General features: G+C 40.4%; 2 protein-coding genes across 3 annotated transcripts in view; one reads left to right on the forward strand and one right to left on the reverse strand.

The window, feature by feature from the left end:
* The first annotated feature begins 1,443 nt into the window (after positions 1–1,443).
* Positions 1,444–8,295, forward strand: DMP1 (dentin matrix acidic phosphoprotein 1). Of its 2 annotated transcripts, XM_060114964.1 has the most exons (5): positions 1,444–1,501; positions 1,989–2,032; positions 4,764–4,796; positions 4,978–5,025; positions 6,928–8,295. In XM_060114964.1, the coding sequence occupies exons 1-5, from the start codon at positions 1,444–1,446 to the stop codon at positions 8,293–8,295; spliced, it is 1,551 nt and encodes a 516-aa protein (XP_059970947.1). The 2 variants fall into 2 exon arrangements, with proteins under 2 accessions (XP_059970947.1, XP_059970956.1); XM_060114973.1 differs by lacking the exon at positions 4,978–5,025.
* PPM1K (protein phosphatase, Mg2+/Mn2+ dependent 1K) overlaps positions 2,252–27,915 on the reverse strand; it is a 449,751-nt gene continuing 424,087 nt past the window's right edge. Inside the window, exon 8 of the transcript XR_009533973.1 lies at positions 2,252–2,271. The gene's annotated coding sequence lies outside the window, so the exon portion shown is untranslated. The remainder of the gene's footprint in view (positions 2,272–27,915) is intronic.

Raw genomic sequence — 27,915 nt, forward strand, 5'->3', positions numbered from 1 at the left:
TTTTACATTAGCATCTAGGATGTCTATTTTTAGATATAGAACAAATTGTTTTCCAAACCACCAGTTCTTGAAGTGTGAAATGAAGCCACCCTCCAGGAAAATACAGTTTGATTTGGCAGGTTTCTCTCAGTGTGATTCACAAGTGTATCCCAAACCTCTAATCTTCCCTGAATCCTTCAGTATTGTGAATGACACTTTAAAAATTTAGCATAATCATGTATAATGTATGACTAAAAGTAGCACAGAGGACATTAAATGCTTTCTGGAGCTGTAATATGAAGCCTGCCATAATGCATCTCTTGAAGATGAAGAAAAAAATGCAAAACCAAGCTATTTTGTCTAGACATTATTATGTGGTTATAAACGTGAATGAGGAGCCTTGTGTGTGTGTGTGTGTGTGTGTGTGTGTGTGTGTGTGTGTGTGTGAAGACAAATGCCCATCACCTATCAATGGTATCAATGGTATCAATAAATGTAGTTTTTTGGTCAGAAGATATCTGCCAGTCCGTTCTGCCACATTAGATAGCTAGTGGGAAGCAGCCGCATAGCACAGGGAGATCAGCTCGGTGCTTTGTGACCACCTAGAGGGGTGGGATAGGGAGGGTGGGAGGGAGACGCAAGAAGGAGGAGATATGGGGATATATGTGTATGTATAGCTGATTCACTTTGTTATACAGCAGAAACTAACACACCATTGTAAAGCAATTATACTCCAATAAAGATGTTAAAAAGAAAAAAAGTGAACGGTCAGAAATTTCTCTATTGCTTTTTCTTAACTTTTCCTCCATTCGTCATAGCTTATGTGTTAGTGAAGAAATGTTTACAGAGCTCCTCATTGAAAAGTTTTCAATTTATCTCTTCGGAGTGAGGATTTTTATTTTATTTTATTGGGTTCTGGGTTGGTTATTGGTTATTGAGATATAATTCACACATCGTATACCTCACCCATTTGAAGTATACCGTTCAATGGTTTTTCATCTATTCACAAGAGTTATTCCACCTTCACCAAAGTCAGCTTTAGAACATTTTCATTATGTTCAAAATTCACCCCTTAGTTGTCACCCCAACAGCTCATCTCCTCCAGCCCGAGGCAAACACTTACTTTCTGACTCTATAGATTTGCCTATTGTGGATTTTTCATATGAATGGAATCATACAATATGTGGTCTTTTGTGTCTGGCTTCTTTCATTCAGTATAATGTTTGCAAGGTTCTTCTACTTTGTAGCATGTATCAGCACTCCATTCCTTTTTATGACTGAATAATACTCCACTGTATGGATAGAGTGCATTTTGTCTATCCATTCTTCAGTTGATGGACATTTGGATGAGTTTATTTTTTTTAATAGAAACAAGGTGCTAAAAAGTTGAAGCTTCTATATTTCTTGAGGGTGGAGAAAAGCATCTTCTGTCTCTCATCACAGGTAGAGGTGACATACCCAGCAATGAAGACCAGCATCCTGCTTATGTTCTTGTGGGGATTGTCCTGTGCTCTCCCAGTAAGTATCAGGGTAGGGATGCATGAAAAAGAAAAAACTGTTTATACTAAAACTGCACAAATTGCATTGGCTATAAGCCAAAGTGGCTGTGTATGTTCCAGTCAGATGAAAATGTAGCTTCTTAGGAAGCTCTTTTCTTTAAAATATCACCCGAATCATTCCTTGTTCTGTTCAGTTGCTGTTCATATAGTTAGGCTGCCCATGTTTCTTCCTCATAAGCAGTGGTTCTCAAAGCGTCATTCCCCCGACCTGTAGCATCAGCACCAACTAAGACCTTGTTAGAAATATAAGTTCTTAGGTCCTCCATCAGACCTACTAAACCAGACTCTCCAGGGATAGGGCACAGCAATCTGTGTTTTAACAAGGCCTCCAGGTGATTTTGATGCATGCTAAAAATTTGACGACTACTGCTCCTAAGTATATGAAGTGTTAGTAGCTGCTGCTTTGGAAGTTTCTGTGGGCTGACCACTTGTGCTGAATTTTCCAGGTAGCCAGGTATCAAAATACTGAATCTAAGAGTTCTGAAGAATGGAAGGTGAGTAGAAAAGATTTTTTTGAAATTTTTTTTTTTTTTTTTCTTTTTGCGGTATGTGGGCCTCTCACTGTTGTGGCCTCTCCCGTTGCGGAGCACAGGCTCCGGATGCGCAGGCCCAGCGGCCATGGCTCACGGGCCCAGCCGCTCCGCGGCATATGGGATCCTCCCAGACCAGGGCACGAACCCGTATCCCCTGCATCGGCAGGCGTACTCCCAACCACTGCGCCACCAGGGAGGCCCTGAAATATTTTTATTTTAATATGTTATTAGTATAACCAAGATGGCTTCATTGCAAATGTTGAAACTACTAATGACTTAATGAACACATTAATAACCTAAGATATAGGGATAAGGGCTATAATTTCTAGTTCTTATAAGAAAATGTAGTTCATATAATGCTTCAACTCCAACTTAATAGTATAATTTGGTGAGGAAGCATTTTCTCCTTTAGCTTTATTTTTGTGATTGGTCTGGATAGTAGTGCAAGGGGATGGATGACAGTGAACCAAGATTGTCCTTGAAGGATTAGGACTAGAAGTCTGTTTTATCAGATGTCTGGTAGGCAGGAGGTTAGGAGATCAAATCCCGGAAGGTGAGAAGAGAAAGAAGAAGGAGAGAATGCTAGAGTCTTCGGGATGATAGCTAATGTTTATTGAGCGTTGGTTCTGAATAACTCAATCTTTATTAACTCTCAATAGCTCAACAACCACTGCCAGACATGGTTCTGTGTGTTTTGCATGTATTAACTTTCTCAATCTTCACAGTACCCCTAGTGAATTAAGTGTTGTATTTTCTGTGTTGAGACACAGAGAGTAATAACCTAGTCTGTCTAGGTTATGTGGTTAATTACTGTTAGAGCTGGACTTTGAACCCAGGTCGCCCTGACTCCAGAATTCATATTCTTTACTGGGGTGTTACAGCCCTCTTGGGAAGGGGCCAAGTCTAGGTAGTCAGTAGCTTTTCAAGATTGGAACTACAATCTTCACTCTGTATCCATAGGGCATTAGTTCCAGGACCCCCTCAGATACCAAGATCCATGGATGCTCAAGTCCCTTATATAAAATTATGTAGAATTTGCATGTAACCTGCATACATCCTCATGTGTACTTTAAATCATCTCTAGAGTACTTATAATACCTAATACAAAGTAAATGCCATGTAAATATTTGCTGGAGTGCAGCAAATACAAGTTTTGCCTTTTGGAAACTTCTGGAGCTTCTTTCTTCTTTCTTCCTTTTCTTAAAAATATTTTTGATCTGAGTTTGGCTGAATCCATGGATGTGGAACCCATGGATATGAAGGGCTGACGCTAGGAGTAAGGGTTAAAATCTCAACCGAAATCAGAATGTTTTTTCATTACCTTGTTTCCTGCTGGCTTTTACGTATGACACAGCTAGGGCCCGATGATATTAGTGATGGCCAGATAATGTCAGAGGCCTGAGATGGGGTCCTGCCCCTGCTTGAGGCTGGAATAGATATTGCAGGATTTCTTACATGAACTTTCATCAGGAATATCCTTAGGCTGGTTTATTTAAAAGCAGCTGCTGTGGATCCCTTCTTTCATTCAGCCTGAGTACCCCAAACACACTGTGTTCGCAAGTCTAGCCTTGGCATGAGAAAAACACCAATGTCTTGCTCCCTGCCATTCCTAATTCCAGATGCTAAGTGAATGGGGTAGAGTCTGCCATGGTGCCTGCTGCAGTGTCACAGGGCAAAGACTTTAAGTGATGATAGGTCCTTCCTCTAGGAGCTATCCCAGCCCAGCATTGCTGAGAGGATTTTTGAAGACATGCTGACAGCAGCTACTCTCTGCTCTACTCTGCGCCTTGGGGCTTCATACCCATTGCTCAGTGGCTTTGAGCCACATGGGATTTGGTATTTCATCATGTTCAAGGCGAGGGGGAGAGTAGATGGGGAGAGGGCACCAGAGGTGGTACAGGCATTCTTAGAGATCTCATCAGATTAAAGAAAGTGAAATAAATCAGAACTATGACCAAGTTTCAGATTTAGCATTTGTTCTTTTGGTGATCTTATGTCTCTCAAGAAAGGTTTAATGGCTTTTTCAATTCAGTTTTGTCTGCTATTGAATTTTATAAAGTAGATGTTCTCAAAATGGATTACTTCTTCAGCTTATATCATATTGAATACTTTTCAAGATGCTTCCATAGGCATTAGCCAATTTCATCCTCACAGCAACCATGTGCAATAAGCACAGTGGTTGCTAATATTCTTAATTTATGAATAAGAAACTGACATCATATAGGTGAAGTGAATTGTGTAAATTTACATAGAGTGACCAACCATCGCAGTTTACCTGAGACTAGATGTTTCCTGGAACACATGAATTTCAGTGCTAGCATCAAGACAGTTTTCAAGGCCAAAACCTAAGCCAAGGAGCTAACTGAGACTTAAATCTGGGTTTGTGAGTTCCAGTGCTGTTTTTTCTCTCTTACATTTCCTCTAGGTTGTATATTTTTCTTCAAAGAAATTGTATTTTTGTCTAAGTATTGGAAATACAAAAATCTTCTAGGTTTTTTATATCACAAGGTCTTTTCAGGCCACTGGTCATCTGACATTAATTGTTTAGCCATTTCATTATAAAATAGCATTAATATTCATGTGAATACAAAATATATATCAATATACTAAAAAAACCTAAAATTATCCTAAATGTTTTCAATGATATGATCCATCTGTGAAAGAGTAACTTGTCTTCCTTCCTTTTTTACAGGGTCATTTGGCTCAGGCACCAACACCACCTTTGGTAACTATCTCATTGATTTTTTACCATAAACATCTCATGAAATCACTTTCACACTCTTATCATCATCTCAGGCCATTTGGAAAGTAGTAAATCCAAACCACAAATGATTGATGTGTGTCCTATTTTTTCCTTTATTCAGGAATTATGAACATGAAAAATAAACATTTTTTTTTCTTTTTAGGAGAGAAGTGAGTCATCAGAAGAAAGTAAAGTTAGCTCAAAGGAACAGGTAATTAAACAAACCTTTCTTAACTTTCCAGGCTACTTAGGAATCAAAGGAAATGATGTTATATTAAATTACCTAGTGACCATTCTAAATATAATATTTTCTAACCTTTGGTTATGCTGGCTAAATTGTCCCATAAAATAGGAAGGGAAAAATGAGTGGGAGAATTCGGAGGTAGACATGCTCTTCATTCCATATTTATCACTGGGGCCAGATGATAGACACTGTGGCCCTAAATGTCCCTCTAGTTAAAGAGAACACACACACACACACACACACACACACACACACACACACGGTCATAGACTTTGTAAGACAAGGAATAGCTCACTCATAAATCTCAATGTTGGTTTCACAATTGGAGCAGTTCAGATCAGGCAAAGAGTTCTGGTTAATTTGAGATGCCTTCTGGGCCTGGAGACCACCTCTGGGCCCGGAATCCTGTTGGAGGAGAGAATAGGAGAGCCCTGAGGAACCTTTAAGGAGACAGCTGCTTTAGTCATGACATCTTTAAAATAGTCTCATCTGTGGCCCTGGGAGAGAGAAAAGCTGACTTAGCTTATATTCCTTTAATAGAAAACTTGGCAGCTTCCTTCTTCTTATCCTCTTTCCTGTCCCCATCTTCCCTCTCCCTTCCCCACTCTTCTTCTCCTCCTCCTTCTTCTTTTCATTTTTCTAAGACAGTGTCATTGCTTTCTTAGCTGTCCTATCATTTTGACCAATCTCAACCCCGAGGGGCTCCAGACATTCTAGGAACCAGGTTTCTCCCTGAAACTTTGACCCATGTTGCATTCTATACTCACTCAGAGTTGGAAAATGAATTTAGGCTTTTTACCACTATTTACTAAAGATTGTCAGAGGAACATTTTACAGATTTATAAGCGTAGAATTGGGGAAATGCTCTTTTCTGGGGACATTGTGATTTATTGCCTCCGTGTTCTCTGGGCTCTCAGAGGACGATAGCACCTTGGGAGGGGTGCAGTATGTGCCTATCGAGGTTAGGAAAACTAAATAGATGCTCAGTTCCAATGGATCAGGGTAAACCCTAGCTATGGGAAGAGGTGTCATCACCCTGTAGTCCTGACTGGAAACTCAGACATTGATGAGTAGGGACATGTGGGGAAAAAAAAAAAAAGTTGGCAAGAATGTTCTGTCATAGGATATGGTAGAGAAAGCAGATTTTTCCACAGCATAATGAATGAAGATTCACTCTCCTTCCTTACCTGAGTAGAGCATCCAGTTGTTTTACTTCTGGGGATCACCTCTCTGAGTTCACACTTAGAACTAAGCTGCCTTGGTGGTCACACTAGTTACAGTCCTTCAGCTAAGTCTTCTACAGGCAACTCTCTGCCTGTGCAAATGAGGTATAAACATGGTTTTGGTGAGATTTATACCTTACTACAATATTATGCTTTCATTTTAGCTAAAGGTTTCATCCGCCTGCCCTAATACAATTTTTCCCCCAGAGTTGATTAGAAAAAAAAAAATTTGAGTCATTTTAAAAATCACCTGATATTTTAAAAAACTGTGTTTTAAACCAAACAACTTGATGAGTGAGTATTATAAACCAATTCTTTAATTTATACAAAATTCTCTGAAAGTATCCTTTAAGGACTCACACTTAAATATTGAGTTCCATAAATGTGATTTCTATAAAACTTTTTGAGAAAATTTTTGCAGCATTAAATGAACTGTGCCTATGTAAAATGGAATGACTTGACTTTCAACTGTTCTTCCTTCCTTTTTAACCCCTGGTTGAAACATTATTGAGCCATAAAATTGGCTCAATGGCTTTGATGAGGGACATAGGAAGACGAAAGCAAAAAGAGCCTAGATGGGCATTAAATAACACCCTTGAGAGCAGCTCCTGGGGCACTAACCATGTCTGTTAACCCCAAACTCCAGGTAAATGAAGACCCCAGTGACAGCACTGAATCAGAGGAAGGCCTGGGCCTTGATGGTCAGCAATACATTCATAGACCAGCTGGTGGCCTTTCTAGGAGTGGAGGAAAAGGAGGAGATGATAAAGATGATGATGAAGACGAGAGTGGAGATGACACCTTGGCTGATGATGACAGTGGCCCAGGACCTGAAGAGAGGCGAGGAGGGGACTCCAGACCCGGAAGTGATGAGGACTCCACTGACACCACACACTCCACAGAGGATAGTGTCCCACAGGGGGAAGACGGTGCTCAAGATACCACCAGTGAGAGCAGGGACTTTGCCAGTGAGGACGAGGGGCACAGCAGGCCTGAGGGAGGTGACTCCACTCCAGACAGCAAGAGTGAAGAGCACTGGGTGGGAGGCGACGGTGAGGGAGTTAGTAGCCACGGGGACGGCTCTGAGTTTGACGATGAAGGAATGCAGAGTGATGACCCCGACACCTTCAGGAGTGAGAGAAGCAATTCCAGAATAAGCAGTGCCAGCATCAAGTCCAAAGATTCGAAAGGGATCAATGAGCAAGCAAGCACTCAGGATTCTGGTGAAAGCCCATCAGTGGGGTATCCCAGTAGGAAATTTTTCAGAATGTCTCGCATCTCTCAGGAAGATGGCAGAAGTGAGCTTGATGATAGCAACACAATGGAAGAAAGCAAGAGTGACTCCACGGAATACCCCGGCTCCAAAGAAGATGGCCTCAGCCAATCCAGGGAACACAGCAAGAGTGAATCTCAACAAGAGAGCGAGGAGAATCAGTCCCCAGAAGACAGTCAGAACGCCCAAGACCCCAGCAGTGAGTCCAGTCAAGAGGTTGACCTGCCTTCTCAAGAAAACAGCAGTGAATCTCAGGAAGAGGTAGTGGGTGAGCCCAGGGGTGACAACCCCGATAACGTTACCAGTCACTCAAAAGATCAGGAAGCTAGTGACTCCAGTGAAGAGGACAGCTGGGATAAACCCTCCAATTCAGAGAGCAGATCCAGAGAGGGGCAAACTGACAGTGAATCCAGTGAGAGCCTCAGATCCTCAGAGGAAAGCCCGGAGTCCACTGAAGAGGAGAACAGTTCCAGCCAGGAGGGCCCCTGGTCTCCCAGCACCTCAACAGAGAGCCAGAGCCAGGAAAGCCAGGACAGCCCATCTGAGGAAGAGCAGGACAGCGATTCTCAGGACAGCAGCAAATCAAAAGAAGAGAGCAACTCAACTGACAGCACATCAAGCAGCGAGGAAGATATCCAGTCCAAAAACACTGAGATAGAAAGCAGAAGATTAACAGTCGATACTTATCACAACAAACCCTTCGGGGACCAGGATGACAATGACTGCCAAGACGGCTATTAGCATGGGCGTTCCTGAATGCCTCTCACATACACGTGTCTTGGGGGTTGGAGACTAGGGAAATCATTATAACTGTAATTTATTGATGTTTGTATCAGAAGAATAACCAGAGACCATTCCTTTATGAAAGGAAATACTGGACATTATACTTCTTTCTAGGATGTCACCAAACCATAGAGGTTTCAATCATGGGGAATTTCACTAGAATATCCTCAATGAGACCTGAAGCAAGGAAAGATGTGCATTATAGCTTCACAGCTGAAATAGATCCTAACTCATTAACCTAACACACAGTTACTGAGATTCTGTTAGGTACCAGGCACTGTGCTAGGTGCTGGGGATATAAAGAAGCTTAAGACTTGTTTCTTGCTCCTGAGGAGCTTATGGAGGGATAAATAAAGCTAAAGAGGGATACACATGACAGAAGCAAGGATTACTATTATCCAGTGTGTTGGGTCCTATAACACAGGTATGAACAGAACATACGGGAGCACAGAGCGGGGACCAACTTTGCCTTAGAGAATCGGAGAAGGCTTCACAGCAGAAAAGACACTGGACTTGGAGCATTGCATAGGAGTTCTCCATTTAAGATAAGACAATTTTATTTATTCTTGGTATAAGCAATAGAAAATCCTGCATGAATAAATATTTAGTTTGTGAAAGCACTTTCAAATTATGGCACAGTGAGGTGTTTTGGATAAATAAAACTTTGTTTTTCAATTAATTTATCTTTTTCAATGTTTTTTGTGGAACTCCAGTGGGCATCACCTCCCTGACCACTGGTGATGATATGGAGGAATGGTTTGGGGAGAGTAGAAAAAGAAAATTCCTCTTTAAATAACAACTTTCAGCTTACTTTTTTCTAAGATCAGTCTATGTGCAATGTTAGAAAAACTGTTCTCAGAGTCCTTTGCCTGTGTCGCACGTAGCAAAATTGTGTGTATAGAATTCAATTGATTTTTGCCAAATATCCTTTGAAATGTTACCTCAACATAAAATATTTGTTTTGTAATAAAGATAATAATATCCTGAAGAAGTATGTGCTTATTTTTTATAGTGATGTCAATTTTTAGGATATATTTATATGAAACAACTCTTCCTTAAAAGCATTGCAAAATAGTCTATTAGCTTTCTCCCATTAAAACAAAAGATTTCCTTAACTTATTTCCTGAAAATTTAATTTTACTTATACTTCAGGCAGCATTTTGATAAAGTTACTTTGCATGTTGCTTATGATATTTCACTAAATATACCTGTTATAGATAAGGTTAAAAAAAGGAAGCAAACTCTCAGCTTTTGTATAAGGCCATGCCAAAAGTTCATGGTGTTTGGGTTTAACATTAGTTCTTGCTGGTCTCTCTGACAGTCATAAGTGTAAACTCTGGCAACTACAGAGACACATATTCCTCACAGTGTATTTGTTTGAAGGAAACTACCTCACCTCAGCACTTCCACTTTTCAAATGTGTTTTCACACACACTGCCACTAGAGCACATCAAAATTCCCCTACTAATTCATTCAGAGAATCAAGAAAACTTCCTAACCTTCAGTCTGACCCTTCCCATCCTTCACACAGCTCTGTTCCCTCATAACTCAAAGCTATGGTCTCTTGCGGAGATAAAATATATATAGTTCTCTAAGCCTCTCCCTTCAGATTTTAATTCAGTAGATCTGGAGTGAAACCCCAAGTTCTGTATTTTAAAAAGGAGCCCAGGAGATTCTGAAGTAGCCCATCTGCACACCTACATTTGTGTTCTCTGACTCTCTGGATTACTTACCTGGCTTTATTAACCTACAGATTCCTACCAACCCACAGCGTCTTCTGAGGAGAACTGCCCATGGTTGCTTGAGACATAGGTGACCAGGTTCTAGCCACTCCAATGCCCCGCCTCATCACAGGTGATGGTGTGTGATGAGCACCCAACCCAAGGGTAGTTGGCCAGCAGCATCAGAGGAGGCATGTCACAAAGGCTCTGCCTGAACAACAATGATGGTGGCTTGGGGTCTAATCTGATTTTCCCTCTCTGTAAATTTGGATATTTAGGGAGAGAGATGTCAGAAAGTGGTCTGAACAAAAACAGACAGGAAAATACAGAGGAGCAGGAATAAGCAGAAAGCCTAAGTCCATTAATGCTGGAGCACAAAACTGAAAATTATTGAACTCCTGATGCTGGGGGGGAAATCGTAATCCTCTTGCTCTCATGCTTGGATCCTGACTCTCCTCTTGCCTATCAGGCCTTCTTGGATCCCTGTGACATTCTTTCCTCTTAAGTGCCACCTGTATCCTTACAATACACCCACCTTTCTGACGTCTTTGTTCCTTGCAACCAAAAAGCCTAATGAAATCAGACTCATGAACTTAGGTCATGTAACCTCGGAACACTGGCTAACTTAACAGCTAAGTGGAGGAAGTACTGGACAACATAGGTGGACCTTGGGGAATGAAAAAGAAAACAGGGGAGAAGCACATTCCAAGCAGAGGGAACAGAGGAGAAGATATATGGAATTGTTTATGGCACATCAAGGTATGATTTTTAAAATCTGGTGTCACCAAAACATTCGGAAGAGAGGAAGAGGGAAGGGAAGTGATAAGAGAAGAGACTGGAAAGGCAGATCGTGATCTAAAGTGAAGGCCTCTGAATGCCAAATTAAGGAGAATAAACTTCATTTTTATGGAGTGCCTTCCTGGCACCAGGTTTTCATGTATTATATATCATACATATCACAAACATCTTTCATGGATATTACAAACTCTCTACCCCTTAAAAAATATATATATAAAAATAAAGAAGAGCGAATGAAGCACAGAAAAGCTAAGTTAATTATTCTAGTTTAAAATCCAAAAAATGACAGAGCCTGCTTCCATTTCAGTTTGATGATGAACCACTGAAAGTTTCAAACAGTGGAATAAGATTCATGAGTCTACGATTATGGCCTTATCTGCTTGAAATATAAGTAAAGGAAATGCTATATTCTCTGCTTGTTCTCAGCATGTAAAGAACCCAAGAGCCTCTCAGTCATTTTCTAATGGCTTATTTTCCTAGACCTGCCCCTTTCAGTGGAGAAATTCATTCTTATTTCCCACAAAATTTCCCATGTAGATCTATGTCACAGTGAAGATTACTACTGAAGATTTTGTACGAGGAAATATCATAGTGATGCTGGAGAAGCTAGGAATATTGGTGTCCAGAAAAGGAAGCTTATACTGAAGTCTTTAGGAAACATGGCTTAATATGCAGGAGAACTCATTCAGCCTGGAAGCCACTGATTCTACTACAAAGCCTTAGACACTGTGGCTTGTACTGCTGATTCCACTGGTAATGACTCTGGACGTTGCCGGTAACACTGGTACTATTACAATAACACTGGTACTGCTGACCCCAGCTGTTACTGCTGCCAGAGACCATTCTCCACGGACCCTGCTGTGTGATATCACTAGCTTTCAATTCGAAGTTTGTGGCAGATGCACAAACCTGTCAGAGCCTATACTAAGTGCCCATGCAATAGTTACAAGGGGCCCTAGAGAGAAAGTATCTTGCATTTTCAGTTTCAATATCACAAGGTGAATTTTGTCTCTCATCCAAACGTATAAGGAGGTAATATATGTAAGAAGGTGCTTCAGATGCTGCGTGAGCAAAAAGATTGAAAAACATCCTACTGATGGGAAGAAGGTCCATGTCCACGCCTAAAGGAGGAGTGGCATTAATGTCACGAGAATGACCAAGTCAACTGCCAAGGCTGTGGTTGGGATTCATGTCGGTGAAGATGGGAGAAGTAACACGAATACCAAGGGGAATGCATGGACCACCAAGGAATTCTTTTTTTTTTAATTAACAATAATTTTATTTGTTTACTTTCACCTATGCCAGCACACCAAGGAGTTCTTACAGGGAGCAAAGGAGCTTTGAAATACAAGGGAACTAACATCATGGAGCATCACTATGCTCCAGGTCCTGTGCTAGGTGTCCACCTTGGGCCAGAGCTCCAGGAATTCCATTGGTGGGTCCCAGAGAGAGGGATGAGTGATTTTATCTATACTTTCCCAGGCTTCTGTGGAAGACAGAATCAAGACACTCTGAAACTGGGCTTCGTGGAGGAAGGTGCTTCTAACGCCCCTAAAATTATTTGCTAAATCTTTGATATATTTGAGTAGAGGATCCACGATTTTCATCAGATTCTCAAAGGAGTCCATGACTAAGCTGCCAGAATCTATTCAATTAAATAAAAGAAATAACACTGACAATCATATAAGATCTGTATGAACGCTGTTCTGTGGAACTATTGTATTCTGTAAAAGCCCAAGTCAGTGCTGAGAGTATTAGCATGATTCATATTACATGCATCACTTGCTATGCATCACTTGCATATCATAGCTAAAGCTTGTATAAAGGAAAATAGTATATCATAAAATATCTTTTTGATCAAAAGAATACAAAGTTTAAACTGCTTAAATGTTGATACAGAACATATAATGAAAATAAATTTTTTCAAAGTAAAATTTTAAACCATATAGTTCCTTTGCATTCCAAGTATATTTAGATTCTGGACTGTATGTAGATGTTGTAGAAATTGAGATTTATCCCCAATGTCCATTTTCCTCTTCTTTGTATTAGTAATAAAAATCTTTGGTTTTCAGTTGAGCACATGGCTGCCGAGATGGAGCCTCCATTTCCCAAACTTCCTTGCAGCTAGGCATGCACATGTGGCTAAGTTCTGGCCAACAGCATGTGAGCAGAAGTGATGTGCTTGGCCTCTTTCCATTGGCTAGAAATTGGCAACTTTAGAAAGAGTTCCCTTGTACCAAAAGGTACCCTCCTCCTCGTTGTTTCATGAGAGAGAAATAAACTTCAATATTGTTTAATCCTCTGTATGTTGGGATTTCCACATTACAGCAGCTTAATCTACATCCTCATTAATATATGTATATATTCAGAGGCTATATAATTTACAGCTCTCAGCAGAAACACTGAGTTAGCTTTCCTTTATTTTATTTTTTAAAAGATCCATACTTTTGACCAGATTTAATAGCTTTATTTATTTATTTATTTATTTATTTATTGGCTGCATTGTATCTTCCTTGCTGCGCACGGGCTTTCTCTAGTTGCAGCAAGCAGGGGTTACTCTTCGTTGCAGTGCACGGACTTCTCACTGTGGTCGCTTCTCTTGTTGTGGCGTACAGGCTCTAGGCGCGAGGGCTTCAGTAGTTGTGCTGTGTGCGGACTCAGTAGTTGTGGCTCACGGGGTCTAGAGCGCAGGCTCAGTAGTTGTGGCACACGGGCTTAGTTGCTCCATGGAATGTGAGATCTTCCCGGACTAGGGCTCGAACCAGTGTCCCCTGTATTGGCAGGCAGATTCTTAACCACTGCGCCACCAGGGAAGTCTCACTTTCCTTTACTTAATCATTGAAGAAAACGTTCTCCAACTGTGCTCTCAGAAAATCGTTATGCATCCTGAGTAGGTTTTAGTATTAGTTAGATTAGATTAACTTTTAGACTGTGAATTTACTGTTAAAGTGAATGGAATATTTAGCTTTTGCAAATATGGGTAATGAAGAGAATATCCCAGTATATAAACTATTCTTTGGGAATAAATAGAAATTTTATCATTTCACGAAACTGCTAGGTACCATTTGGTAAATTTCTACATCTAGGACTGAAATTATTGGTCAGAATTTCAAGTTGAGACATTGATTACTCAAGTGCAATTTGCAAATCTGGCTATTATTAATTAATATAATGAAAATGAGGTAAGGCTGTAAACTTGCTTCTATTCCATTGTACACTGTCTAATAGCACTGGTTCTCAGCCCTGGTGCACATCAGCTGAGGAGTTTTTTTTTTTTTTTTTTTTAACGTCTTTACCCAGGCTCCATCCCAGAGAATCCTATTTAATTGGTCTGGGATTAGGCTTCAGCACTGGTATTTTTTTAGTCTTCAGCAATTCCAAAGCGTAGCCAGCATTGAGAACTCTGATATAATATAGTGGTTAATTCTGCAAACTTTTGGCCATTCTTTGGTTCCAGGCATAGGTCTCATTTTGGAAGGAAAACACTAACCAAATTCCGACCCTATTTAATATGATGAGTTGAATGCTTATGTCAATTACACAGGCTTGTCTGCTTCCTCTACCAGCACATAAATGGACCCAACATTTGAGTGACTGGAGCATTTAGCTCTCATCAGCTCCCGGACAGCGACTAGTTAAGACATAATCAGTCATCAGAAAAAATGTAAGGCTCTTTTTGCTTTTTGGTAAACTGCCCACCCCAAGGCCATTCAGAGTATAGGATCTCTGAGGTTTACTCTAGTTGGCTTTCTATCAGCATCTGAATTGTCATCAAAATAAATCTTACTTAAGCTCGTGAATGGCTTCCCTCTGTCCTTGCACCATAGTACGACAGATGGAAGAGATTATAGCAGGAGAAACATCTACAGACTGTAGGTCTCACGGTCAGACACACAAAACAGCCTCGTTTTCCCTTTTTTGGCACAGATCATGACTATTATTTTAAGCAACTGAATATAAACATAGTGTTTGGTTAGAGACCTTATTGTGTAACTGATATGAAAGAGACTATTACCATCCTTTCACATGACACAGGTCATTCTTTATGAATTGTACATCTAGCAGATTGTCTGGAAGTCCCCCATGGGGAAGAAGGGAACTAGCAGAAGGGAGGGCACAGGAAGTCTGTCTGGGACGTTGTCGCTGGGACTACATCCACACTCCACCCCACACAGAACTTCAAAGCTGTCTCGTCTCCTTCCTGGAGTGGGTGCTTCCCTACTCCCATCCTATTCCCCCACTCCCACTGTCAATACAAGCTATGGCAATAAATAGGGAGCTTACATAGGTAGAGAAAGGACAAACTCTGCTATGCTTTAAAATGGTGACAATATTACTAAGAGAAAGGTTTTTTTTTGTCCTTTAGATGTTTCCACTCTGAGGATGGACCTCAAAGTACACTGTCCTTTATCCTGCCTTATTCAGGACTTAAAGGATATGAATTACTCTCCCTACTTGTCTCTGTTCCAGCTTCACTAAGGGGGAAATTTGAAGGAGTCAAATGACTCCAGGGGATGAAAAAGGTCTAAAATTATGAGGGGGTAAAAGGAGAGGAGAAAGAGGAAGGCAGAGAAGGGAGACCAGAGAGAAGGGACCCCCTTACACCCATGGGAATTGTATTCCATAACGGTTGATAAATGTCTTGAAAGGCAAAGTAGAGAACTGTTTTCACTGTCCTTCAGAAATTGTATGTGTGCTTGAAGGGGTAATGTTAATCTTTTTTTCTGGAAGTGGACCGTACCTTCCTGACTTCTCAAATACTAAGAGGAGTAAGGGGGACACAGTAAGTCGGAGGGATTATGGCATCTTGAAATATGGTCCACTTGAGGTCAGAAGCCAAAAGAAGGTCCTACACAAGAGAGTGAGACAGGATGCTTTGGACCTTGGCCAAAACTAGGTTCATGTGTTTCAGAATCTGATATAGAGCAGGGGAACCATAGAGATGATGTAAAAGTTTACCATCCTCTAGAAGTTCACCCTAACACGATTTAAACATGATGAGTATCCATCAAGGGATGTATAGTTTGACCTCCTGGCCACCACTCTGTAAGCATGCATATCTTTTCCATAGTTGCAGTTATAGTGATTTTTAATTTTCTCACTTAACATATTTTTTTATGTTTTACAGTTTCAAGTTATCATATCTTTCCTCTTTTTTCTTTTTACTATTTGAAATGAAGCAATGAACAACTTTATGCAAATATCATTTGTTACTTATCAACCTTAGATTGATTATCCACTTTAAATTCATCCATTTCCAAGAACAGCCATGAAAATTTTTTCCCTAGGGTAAGACACCTTCTAATTTAACTACACGTATTCTTCCACCCAGTCTGAATGGAGAGTTATATGTGTCTTTTTAACCTCCCTCTATTGAAATACACGTTCAACTAGGCTATAATGCTTGATTTAATATTGGTAATTTAATGGCACCAACTAGAGTAAAAATGTAAATTATCCTGAGAAGAGCAATTCCTAAACAGCAGCCTTTCCAGAGTTCAAGTCTAAGAGTCATAATGTAATAGCATTATGACCTAAAAGATAAGAATTATCATTAAATACAATTGGGATTTATTTACATTTCTTTAAGAACAAGATTCTTTAAGAAAGCTTCAAATCCTGAAGCTCAAGAATATTTGGGTAGTCCCACTCTGTAACTTCTCTAACTCCCAGCAGGTGGCAGTGTTGCTCGCTGCTGTGGTCCCCGAGAGGCCAGAAGAGTCTGGAATTCAGAGCACAGGTGGATGGGTTAACCCTGGACAGAAATGCGGGCAGCTCTAGCATTAGAGCTCGATGATGAGTGTGATAGATGGACTTGATGATGTAGGACATTTTGAACGGGCTTGGAAGGTCCAGTAGGATTTTGGGGGCAGATTAGAATATAGGTCAGGAAAGATTTTAATTTAGATTTTATATTCTCAGATTAACAACTCAGTAAATTGCCTTAAATTTTGAAACTTAATTTTCTTAGAACCAGCTCTAAACTGGCTTCTTTCTCCTGGCTGAAGCACATAGTGAATCTTATAACCTTAAAAAGAACCTAAGAGACAATTTTCTTTCCAGGAGGATTTGTTCTACTTCTGACAATTTTCCCTACGCCCAACGTCACAAACCTTACCTGAATTGTAACGGTATTTAACACTCAGCGGAGATACTAATAAGGTCCCTTTAAATATTGAAAATATAATGAAGTCAGGCTTCAGTCCAAATATTCTACTTTTTTCCTTGCATAAATACAGACAGTGTGCAGGACCAAATTGAGTTCTAGATATGAGTCCAATTTTGCTCTGTTGAACTAGTCACTTATCTGAACCTCTGTTTTTACTTTAGTTTATTTAAGAAACATTACCAATACTACTGAAGTAATTGGGATGTATAGGTTGGGAAGCCTGATGTGGGGCTCAGAACCTTCACTCCAGTGGGTGGACTTCTGTGGTATGAGTGTTCGCCAGTCTGTGAGTCACCCATCCAGCAGTTATGGGATTTGATTTTACTGTGATTGTGCCCCTCCTACCATCTCACTGTGGCTTCTCCTTTGTCTTTGGATGTGGGGTATCTTTTCTGGTGAGTTCCAGTGTCTTCCTGCCGATGATTGTTCAGCAGTTGGTTGTGATTCTGGTGTTCTCGCAAGAGGGACTGAGCGCACGTCCTTCTACTCCGCCATCCTGAACCAATCTCCTGTACATCTTCTTTATCCATTCCTCTGTCAATGGACACTTAGGTTGCTTCCATATCCTGGCTATTGTAAATAGTGCTGAAATGAACATTGGGGTGCATGTATATTTTCAAATTATGGTTCTCTCCAGATATATGCCCAGGAATGGGATTGCTGGATCATATGGTAGCTCTGTTTTTAGTTTTTTAAGGAACTTCCATACTGTTCTCCATAATGGTTGTACCAATTTACATTCCCACCAACAGTGTAGGAGGCTTCCCTTTTCTCCACACCCTCTCCAGCAATTATTGTTTTTTGAAGGGCTGCTTTAGTTGGCAAGGAGGATTCCGAGAGATTTGGTGGTTTTAGCATTCTCAACATGGTCTGTTCCTGCCCAAATGCTCTCATACTGTTTCAGAATTCCATTTTTCCCCAACCAAGGCCTTTACCTTAGTGTACCTTGATATGATTACTATTTAATTGGTTTTTCAAACTCGGCAATCTGTACAATCAGGTCTTGGTTAAGATCCTTAGCTATGTCTTTCTTATGGCTACGTGAGACAAAGATTTTATTTAAGGGCATTATAGAGAATTTTAGGTTCTCTCCCTAAACATTGATTTGGATGTTTAAGACTTTAAGTTTAGGGACTTCCCTGGTGGCACAGTGGTTAAGACATCATGTTCCCAATGGAAGGGGCCCGGGTTCGCTCCCTGGTCAGGGAACTAAATGTCACATGCATGCCTCAACTAAGAGTTCTCATGCCACAACTAAGGAGCCCACCTGCCACAACTAAGACCCAGAGGAACCAAAGAAAATAAATTAGTTAATTTTTTAAAAATTTAAGTTTAGGGCTTCCCTGGTGGCGCAGTGGTTGAGAATCCGCCTGCTGATGCAGGGGACACGGGTTCGTGCCCCAGTCCGGGAAGATCCCACATGCCGCGGAGCGGCTGGGCCCATGAGCCATGGCCGCTGAGCCTGCCCGTCCGGAGCCTGTGCTCCGCAACGGGAGAGGCCACAACAGTGAGAGGCCCACGTACTGAAAAAAAAAAAAAAAAAAAAAAAGATTATCTTTTTTAAAAAACTTCCCAAGGCAGTCAGAAATAGTTATATCAACCCTATAGATTTGTCATTATCATTGAAGTTATAACAATGTGTCTAAGCCTTGTTCTCTGTTTGTACTCTACCCCATGCTATGGTTGGTGATAATTTGAGTTAACATAATGCCTTTGTATGCTATAGCTTACCCATGGCACATTTCCTCTTATTAAGAGGATTGTCAGGGGCTCATGACAACCAATCCAGAATCTACACTGAGAGTCTATTTCCTGGGGTCACATGGGAACACGTCAGTCTATGCTCAAGGAGGAAAGAGATGGCACCCTTAAAAAGATGCAACTAAAGAGAACCTAATGAAAGGATAGTTTACAGATGTATGGACAGGGGTAAAATACAGCAAGGGATGGTGAGGCAGTTAGGTGTTTGCAACAATGAGAAGTTGTTACCACCCATAGACCTGAAGGCTCAAGAGGATGAAATAGTGTTTTCAAGCCTGGGAAGAGGTTGCACTCTGGAAGAGAGGCTGTCTGACACAGGCTGACTGATAGGCTTTGGCAACTGCTGTCCAAACCACAGCAGGACAAGGAGGCAGTGGGCAGATTAGTACACTGACCTCTCTCTCCGCTCACCAGCTAATCTCCTGGTCTGCTGCTTCTCATTGGCCAAAACCAAAAGGTAAGGAAGCAAGGATGATGTGGACACTATCAGTTATAGGAAAGTCATCCCTCTTCCATTTCCAGGTAAAAGGAAATGGAGACTATGGCAGCCTGAAGTATTTTGTTAAGGCTGAAACTTTCTATATACATATGTGTGTGGGTGTGTGTGTATATACACACACACATATGTATATATAATACATGTTTACATATAAATATGATGTGAACAATATCTTAGGCACACTCTCAAATTTCTAAACCTGTTTATATTTTCATCAGTCTGTTAAAGTTTTTGGTTAAAAATCTGCAATATTGACAGATAAATATAATAGCAAAGGATGATACAGAACGAAGAGGTGGGAGAAACGACTAGAGAAACATACACTTTAAAATGAGAGTTGGCCCGTGAGCCACAACTACTGAGCCTGCGCGTCTGGAGCTTGTGCTCTGCAACAGGAGAGACCGCGACAGTGAGGGGCCTGCACACCGTGATGAAGAGAGGCCCCCGCTCGCCGCAACTAGAGAAAGCCCTCGCACAGAAATGAAGACCCAACACAGCCAAAAATAAAATAAATAAATAAATAAAAATTTAAAATGAGAGTTGAGGGCTTCCCTGGTGGCGCAGTGTTTGAGAGTCCACCTGCCGATGCAGGGGACACGGGTTCGTGCCCCGGTCCGGGAAGATCCCACATGCCGCGGAGCAGCTGGGCCCATGAGCCATGGCCGCTGAGCCTGCGCATCCGGAGCCTGTGCTCCGCAACGGGAGAGGCCACAATGGTGAGAGGCCCGCGAACCGCCAAAAAAAAAAAAAAAAAAATGAGAGTTGATCAAGTTACAACTCTGAATTAAATAGCCTGACTGCAATTTGACCTTTTCAGTTTAACTTCCTTAAGGGGGAAAGCTCAGGAGAACATTTACCTATAAATACTTGAAAATAATGTTTTCACAAGCATAAATTAATATAAAACAACTCGAAAGGTTTCACACTGCACCTGAAATGCTCCTGTGTTTAAGGGAGTTAAGATATACTAGTTGGGGGAAAAACATGTTTTGAAGCCGATTTATGTTTGGAAGACACTTCAAGGACTACCTCTGTAATCCAACAAAACCACTGTCTCAATAGTAGTTATACTAGCTTACTGCAAGTACCTCTTTAAATCTCTCATCTAAATATAGACCCATGCTGTTTTCCTGTAACCTTGACTGATACATTTTGATGAGGTGGAGAGAAAGATTAATTTGTAAAAGGTTAAAGAGAAAATGTATATCTGGGGTAGACAAGGGTCTCAGAAAGATGAGAACATGAACTTCTCTCTCACATTTCCATTTTGTACTTCTACTTTATATATATAAAGATTACTTTACACTTATAGCCAAATGAAGTGATGTCTAGGAAAGGATAGATTAACTGGGAAATTCATGAATTGCATTTTGTTTTATCATCCAATGCATCAATATTTGTGACACTGCTTAATCAATGTGGTAAACCATATTAACAAACTGAAGGATAAAAATCATATTATCATCTCAATAGATGCAGAAAAAGCTTTCAACAAATTTCAACACCCATTTATAATAAAAAACCTCTAGAAAGTAGGCATAGAGGGAACTTACCTCAACATACTAAAGGCCATATATGACAAACCCCCAGTCAACATTGTTCTAAATGGTGAAAAACTGAAATTATTTCTGCTAAGATAAGGGACAAGACAAGGTTGCCCACTCTCACCACTATTATTCAACATAGTTTTGGAAGTTTTAGCCACAGCAATCAGAGAAGAAAAAGAAATAAAAGGAATCCAAATAGGAAAAGAAGAAGTAAAGCTGTCACTGTTTGCAGATGACATGATACTATATATAGAGAATCCTAAAGATGCTACCAGAAAACTACTAGAACTAATCAATGAATTTGGTAAAGTAGCAGGATACAAAATTAATGCACAGAAATCTCTTGCATTCCTATACACTAATGATGAAAAATCTGAAAAAGAAATTAAGGAAACACTCCCATTTACCACTGCAACCAAAAGAATAAAATACCTAGGAATAAACCTACTTAAGGAGACAAAAGACCTGTATGCAGAAAACTATAGTTTTCTATAGGTAGTATTGACATTTTAACATTAATTCTTTCAATCTATGGGCACAGAATATCTTTCCATTTATTCGAGCCTTCTTTACTTACTTTCATCAGTGTCCTATAGCTTTCAGTGTATAGGTCTTTCACCTCTTTGGTTAAATTTATTCCCAAGTATTTTATTATTTTTGATGCTACTATAAATGGTATAATTTTTTGATATTAATACAGACATTCCAGCTTTCTTATGCTTAGTGTTTCATGGTATATCTTGTTTTCCATCCTTTTATTTTTAACCTATGTCTTTATATTTGAAGAAAATCTCTTAAGAACAGTATATATTTGGATATTGCTTCTCTGCTTTTTAACTGGTTGTCTAGTATTTCTACATTTAATATAATAATTGATATGCTTAGATTTAAGTCTACCATGTTACTATTTGTTTTCTATTGCCCCATCTGTCTTTTTAAAAATTTTTTAAATTTATTTATTTATTTTTGGCTGTGTTGGGTCTTTGTTGCTGCACGTGGGCTTTCTCTAGTTGCGGCAAGTGGGGGCTACTCTTCGTTGTGGTGCACGGGCTTCTTATACCAGTGGCTTCTCTGTTGTGGAGCACGGGGTCTAGGCGTGTGGGCTTCAGTAGTTGTGGCATGCAGGTTCAGTAGTTGTGGCTCATGGGCTCTAGAGCACAGACTCAGTAGCTGTGGCGCACAGGCTTAGTTGCTCCGCAGCATGTGGGATCTTCCCAGACCAGGGCTTGAACCCATGTCCCCTGCATTGGCACATGGATTCTTAACCATTGTGCCACCAAGGAAGCCCTCCTGTCTTTTTTGTAATTGAGCATTTCTTAGTATTACATTTTAATCTCCTCTTTTGGCATATGATCTCACTATTAACCTATTACAGTACACCTGGAATTGATAGAATAACACTTCATATGTAATTTAAAAACCATATATAAATATACTTCCAATTCCCTCTCCCCTTTTTTGTGCTATTTGTCATGTATCTTACTTCTACACATTACAAACTCCACAACAAATTATCACTCATGTTTCAAATAATTCGTTTCTTTTTAAAGAAGTTAAGGAAGTAGAAAAATGTTTAGTGTTCTTTATTCATTCATGTAGATTTGAGTTTCTATCTGGTATAATTTCCCTTTAACCTGAATAAGTTTATTTAACATTTGTTGTAGTGCAGGTCATCACTTTGGTTATCTGAAAATATCTTCACTGAAGTTAAGTTTTCATGAAAAATTTTGCTTGCTTTAAATTCTAAATTCATAGGTTATTCCTTATTTAGCATTTAAAAACTGCCATTCCATTGTTTTCTGGCTTTTATTGCTTCTGATGAGAATGCAGTGGTTATTCTATTGTTACTTTCCTGTATGTAATACGTCTTTTTCTTCGGAATGTTTTGAATTTTTTATTTTTAATTTGGTTTAAAGCAATTGTACTACAATATGCCTAGGTGTGGTTTTCTTCCTGTTTATCCTGTTTGTGGCTCATTCCTCCATCATGGTCAGAATAAGTTGAGATTTTCAAAATTAAGTTTTAAAATGTTCAGTTCTTGCTGAGGAGATGAATAGATGTCCTCAGAGACACTAGTTATTTGGTGATGGACAATGTTCTCTGTGTTTTTTATTTTTTATTAAATTTGGGGTTTCTTTTACTATTATTTCTTTTAACATATTTTTTTTCCTGCCAAAAGTTCTCTTCTACCTCTGGGACTTCTATTCCACAAATATTAGATGACTTTACAATACCCTGCGGGTCACTGAAGCCCCATTCATTTTTTTTTTCAGCCAATCTTTCTTTATTGTGTGTGTTTCAGTTTGCAAAGTTTCTATTTAACCTGTCTTCAAAATATTTTCTTTTGTAGTATCCAATCTGCTGTTTCACCCAATTCAGCAAATATCTTTAAATTTCAGATATTTTTTAGTTCTACAATTTTCATTTGCTTTCCTGGCTCTCTTTTAGTTTCCATTTATCTACTGAGATCCCACATCTGTGTACTCATTTATTTATTTGTTTTTAGAGTTCTGGCCATTTTTATAATAGTTGCCTGAAGTCCTTGTCTGCTAATTCCGACATGTCTGTCATCTCTGGTTCTGTTTCTACTGCCTTCTCTCCCTCCAACTTTGGTCATATTTTTCTGATTCTTCACATGCCTACTAATTTTTTAAGTTTCATGCTGGACAGTAGAATGCTATGTTGTTGAGATTCTGGATTTGTCTTCCTGTAGAGAATGTTGGGTTTTATTCTGGCAGAGAATTAATTTACTGGCAGCTCAGCATGTTTTTCCTGAGGCTTGGGTTTAAGCTTTGTTAGAGTGGGGCTGGCGCATCCCTACGCTAGGGTTGGAGGAGTCCTCCTGCTAAACCATGACTCTTCTGGGGCCTCAGCCCTGGCTTGTTGGCATTCATTCCATTGTCTCCCAGCACTATGTATTCTCTGGGATTTCCATTCAGCCCACAGGCCCAAAGTAGCCACTCCTTACTAGGCCTCTCTGAGTTTGACCAAGTGTAGACACAGGTACTCAAAGATTCAAGAGGACGGCGATGCAGATTTCTGGGGCGCTTCTCTTCTGAGCACCCTTATTTCTGGTGCCCTGAGATGCAAATTCCGGCTGCTTCAGTAGTCCCAAACTTCAAAAATCTCTGTGTCATATGGATGGATGGGTGGCAAAACTGCTGCTTTCTGTTCAGGCTCTGTTTCCGTGGGCCACAATTTGGAAATTGCATTCAGTAAATTAGAGTGAACTTGATGTTCAACGTGGACTTCGTGTCTCTCAAGGGTCACAGCCCTGAGCTGTCTGTTAACCAAGGCCTGAGAAGAGCGGCTTCAGGAGTTTTGTTTGTTTGTTTATTTTCCAGTTTCAAAGTTGTTAATCGTAGGAGAGTAAGTCTAATACCTATTTCTTCAATCATGGCTAGAGCTGGAAGTCAGGATTTTCAGAATTCAGTTCATTTCTTGCTCCGTAAATGACTGAATGTCCTCCAAGACATTAGTTAATTGGTGACTGGAAAATACCCTCTAGTCACAACAACACATATGTATTGAGCAGTCTCTACTACCAGGCCTTATACTAAATGCTTTACATACGTTTTCTCAAACTTGCCAAAAAACCACTGAATTGTGCGTATTCCTATTAACGTCATTTTAGAGATGAAGAAAATAAAATTTAGAATGTAACAAAGAATTGCCTGAGAACCTATATCTGATGAATGTTAGAGCCAGGAATTGACTAGGTTAGTAACTCTGGGGTCAAACTCTTAAAAACCATGCTAACTTGATTATTCTATTCCTAAACAAACTTATATAACAAAAGCTGTTCTTTCAAAGAAAGTTGTTTATTTGCTTTCCACAAAGGAAAATACAGCAATCTCTGTGGGCTCACTAGCTTTGAAATGCCTAATGGATGTATATAATAATTACAAAAACATCTTTATTATAACTCCAAATACTCGACAATGGGGAAACCAAAACTCTTGCATTTGACTTTTTTTTTTCTAAAGAAAAATAGATTGATTTCTTTGAACTGGAATAAGAAGGAAGGAAGATCAGTGCAGCTTATTGTTTGTCAAAAAAAAAGCACACATACGTATTTTTTAAATTAATATCTTTAGAGCAGTTTTATGTTCACAGAAAAATTGAGCATAAAATAGAATCCCCACCTCCCTCCTCCTGCCACACAAGTATTGCAGGAAAGGGGGCCCCTTCCAGGGCCCGAGAGTGGGCTGTGCTCTAACACTTGGAAATGAATTGTCCTAGGAGACATGCTGACAAAGCAAGAGACTTTCTTGGGAAGGGGCGCCTGGTGGAGAGCAGCAGGGTAAGGGGACCCAGGAGAACTGTTCTGCCACGTGGCTCTCAGTCTCAGGTTTTACGGTAATGGGGTTAGTTTCCGGGTTGTCTCTGGCCCATCATCTTGCTTGGCCCATATTTGGCGACTCAGGGTCCTTCCTGGTAGCGCGCATCTCTTAGCCAAGATGGATTCCAGCATGAGGGCTTCTGGGAGATTGGTCATCTCCTCCTTCCTTTGGCCCCTCCCAAATTCTCCTGGTTAGTTTTCTGAGACAGCACAATTTTCCTCATTGGGACCTCCTGTTGTGAGACAACTCAGGCAGTTGGGCCTGGCCAAGGAGGATGGTTTCTGTCAACAGTTCCCCAACACAAGCAGCATCCTCCATCATCAACATCCTGCATCACAGTGGTACATTTGTTACAATCGATGAACCAACATTGATACATCATTGTCATGCAAAGTCCATAGTTTGCTTTTGGGTTCATTCTTTGTGTTGTACATTCTACGCGTTTTGACAAATGTGTAATAACATATATCTATCATTATATTATCATGCTTTTCTAAATTAGTAAAAAAATAACAAGTAGCTCAGTGCTTAAGCTCATAGAAGGTTCACTTTTACCTTACACTGAGAGCATTGTGGAAACTCAATTATTGAGCAAAACAGTGAAGGTGACGGCAGTCTTTGACAGAGGCTATCTGAAAACTGAGGAAATTTTTTGAAAACACTCACTGAATATTGAACACATTGCCAGTGACAGGCCCTATTATTATTACTATGTGTTCTGGCTTCCAGTCAGTTTTTCCATTAGTAAAAACAAGGAAATGAACAGAAAATAGGCTTTCTTCATTGCTGGGCCCAATGGCTTCTTGTTCTGTCTTACTATTTTATGCCTCTTCTTCCTAAGGCTTACACCTCAATTATTTTCTGTCTCGATAGATAGTATTACCATTAACCTCAACTCCTCATTTTGCACCTACAGTCACGTTTTTTTTCTCCCTCTTTTTTGCCCTCTGCATATAATTGAGTACCACATCCTGTGGACTTTGTCTTCCATCCAGCCCTCTTCTCCCTCTTATACTACCATGAATTAACTACTCTGACTGCCTAGTAACCAATTAACCATTTTCCTCACCATCGATCTCCCCCCATTCCAGCTCCTCCTCCAGACTGATGTCAGTGAGAATGTAGGTTCACCTTATTTGATCAGGTTATGAAAAAAACAGTGGTCTACAAGACAGAAATGTATTTTTGTTTTATGTAACTTTCCGGTTTGAATGGGAACTCCATTATGCAAAGTTGCCAGAGGTTCAGAGTCCGTCTTGTGGATCTATCACCCTTTGGATTATCCTCATCTGCATCATCTGAGAGGGCTCACTTTCTTGCCCTGACTCTAATTTGTGCAAGGGAAGAGTACACCCCTGCCCTTTTCAAAGCATGCTCCACAAGCAGCACACTTCGCTCAAACCCCAAAACCTCGTCAGGTGTCCACCCTGGGGTTCAATGGGGGTTGGGAAATGGATTTTCTTCTGGGTGCCCCTGGACCTAGCTATGCTCAGGAGTTCTATTACTATAAGAGAAAGGAGGAGAAGAGATATTAGATACAGTTAGCAATCTCCACCATAACACTCTTGCTGATTAATGGATATAAATTTTAGTCTACAGACTCAGTAAAATATCACACTTTGCTCTTTATGTAAATTAGCTGCCAAGCCTCCATTTGGTTGGGCTTGTGGAAAACTCAACCTCACTCCTTTTTAGCGTGCACTTACTTCCCTGACTGGGTTTGCAACAAGTGTTTGGGGATCTCATATAATGCCAGACCTTGCGGGGTTCCCTCCTGTTGTCAGCCCTGAGACCGTACTGGTCTCTGCAGAAACGGATGCCCTAGCCCGTAAGGACGGTTCAGTCTGATGCTCTGTGGTGCTACTCCTTGCTCACCCTGGCACACACTATCCAGTGAAGCTGGAGCCCCAAACCCAGGATCCAGCATCCCCGGTGCAACACATGCCGTTTATTCTGTACTGCTCTCAAACCCTCAGCCCCAGGCTGGTCTCCAATCTGGGAGAGGAACTTCTTTTTAACCTAGGAAAAAATCACTCTTCTCTCTCTCATGTCCTAAGAGGCACCTTCCTCAAACCTTATCCTCTCAGTGGATTTAAGATTTTGAAAACAAAATCCAAGAAGCCACCCTCAAACCTTCCTCAAGGCAAGGAAGAGGTAAACCTTTTGTCTACCTGAATAGGGAATGAGAAAAGGGAAACTTAACGGGTGAAAACATGAATTCATAACTGAAATAAAAATTCCACTAGAGTTATTTTCCTAAAATCAACTCAGATCCTGTCCTTTCAGTGAGTATAATTCTCCATTGTCTCCCCGTTCCATCTCCCCACCCCCTGACATGCTAGCAAACGTTCTAATCCCCCGTCACTCAATACTATAACGCAGCAGGGAGACATGCCTCTTACAATTCAGATTCAACAAATACATTTATAGACTTGTCTCATGCCAAGGTTAACACTTCTCTATTTTGCCTTGACGCATTTTTGAGCCTTTCATATTTTCCATTGCTTCAGTTTGCTATCTCCTATACAGCCTGCTGGCCAACGTTTTGTCATGAAAATTCCTGCCAATTCTTCAAGACTAGCTAAAACGCTGTCTCCTCTAGAAAGCTTCCCTTAGTATCCCAGGTATCTTGGGGTATGTCTTGGGTACCTGAGCCTCTACAGTGCACTCACGGACAATGGAAGAAACTCAGTAACAGAGACCCTCCACCATCCTTTGTAGAACACACCTTGCTAAGTGT

The sequence above is a fragment of the Mesoplodon densirostris genome, chromosome 1 (assembly GCF_025265405.1).
Source record: "Mesoplodon densirostris isolate mMesDen1 chromosome 1, mMesDen1 primary haplotype, whole genome shotgun sequence".
Lineage (NCBI taxonomy): Eukaryota > Metazoa > Chordata > Mammalia > Artiodactyla > Ziphiidae > Mesoplodon > Mesoplodon densirostris.

Coding starts and splice junctions, on each gene's coding strand:
- DMP1 (XM_060114964.1), top strand. CDS start 1,444: ATGAAGACCAGCATCCTGCTTATGTTCTTGTGGGGATTGTCCTGTGCT. Junction 1,502..1,988: donor GTCCTGTGCTCTCCCAGTAA/GTATCAGGGTAG, acceptor TTTTCCAGGTAG/CCAGGTATCAAAATACTGAA. Junction 5,026..6,927: donor AAGTTAGCTCAAAGGAACAG/GTAATTAAACAA, acceptor CCCAAACTCCAG/GTAAATGAAGACCCCAGTGA.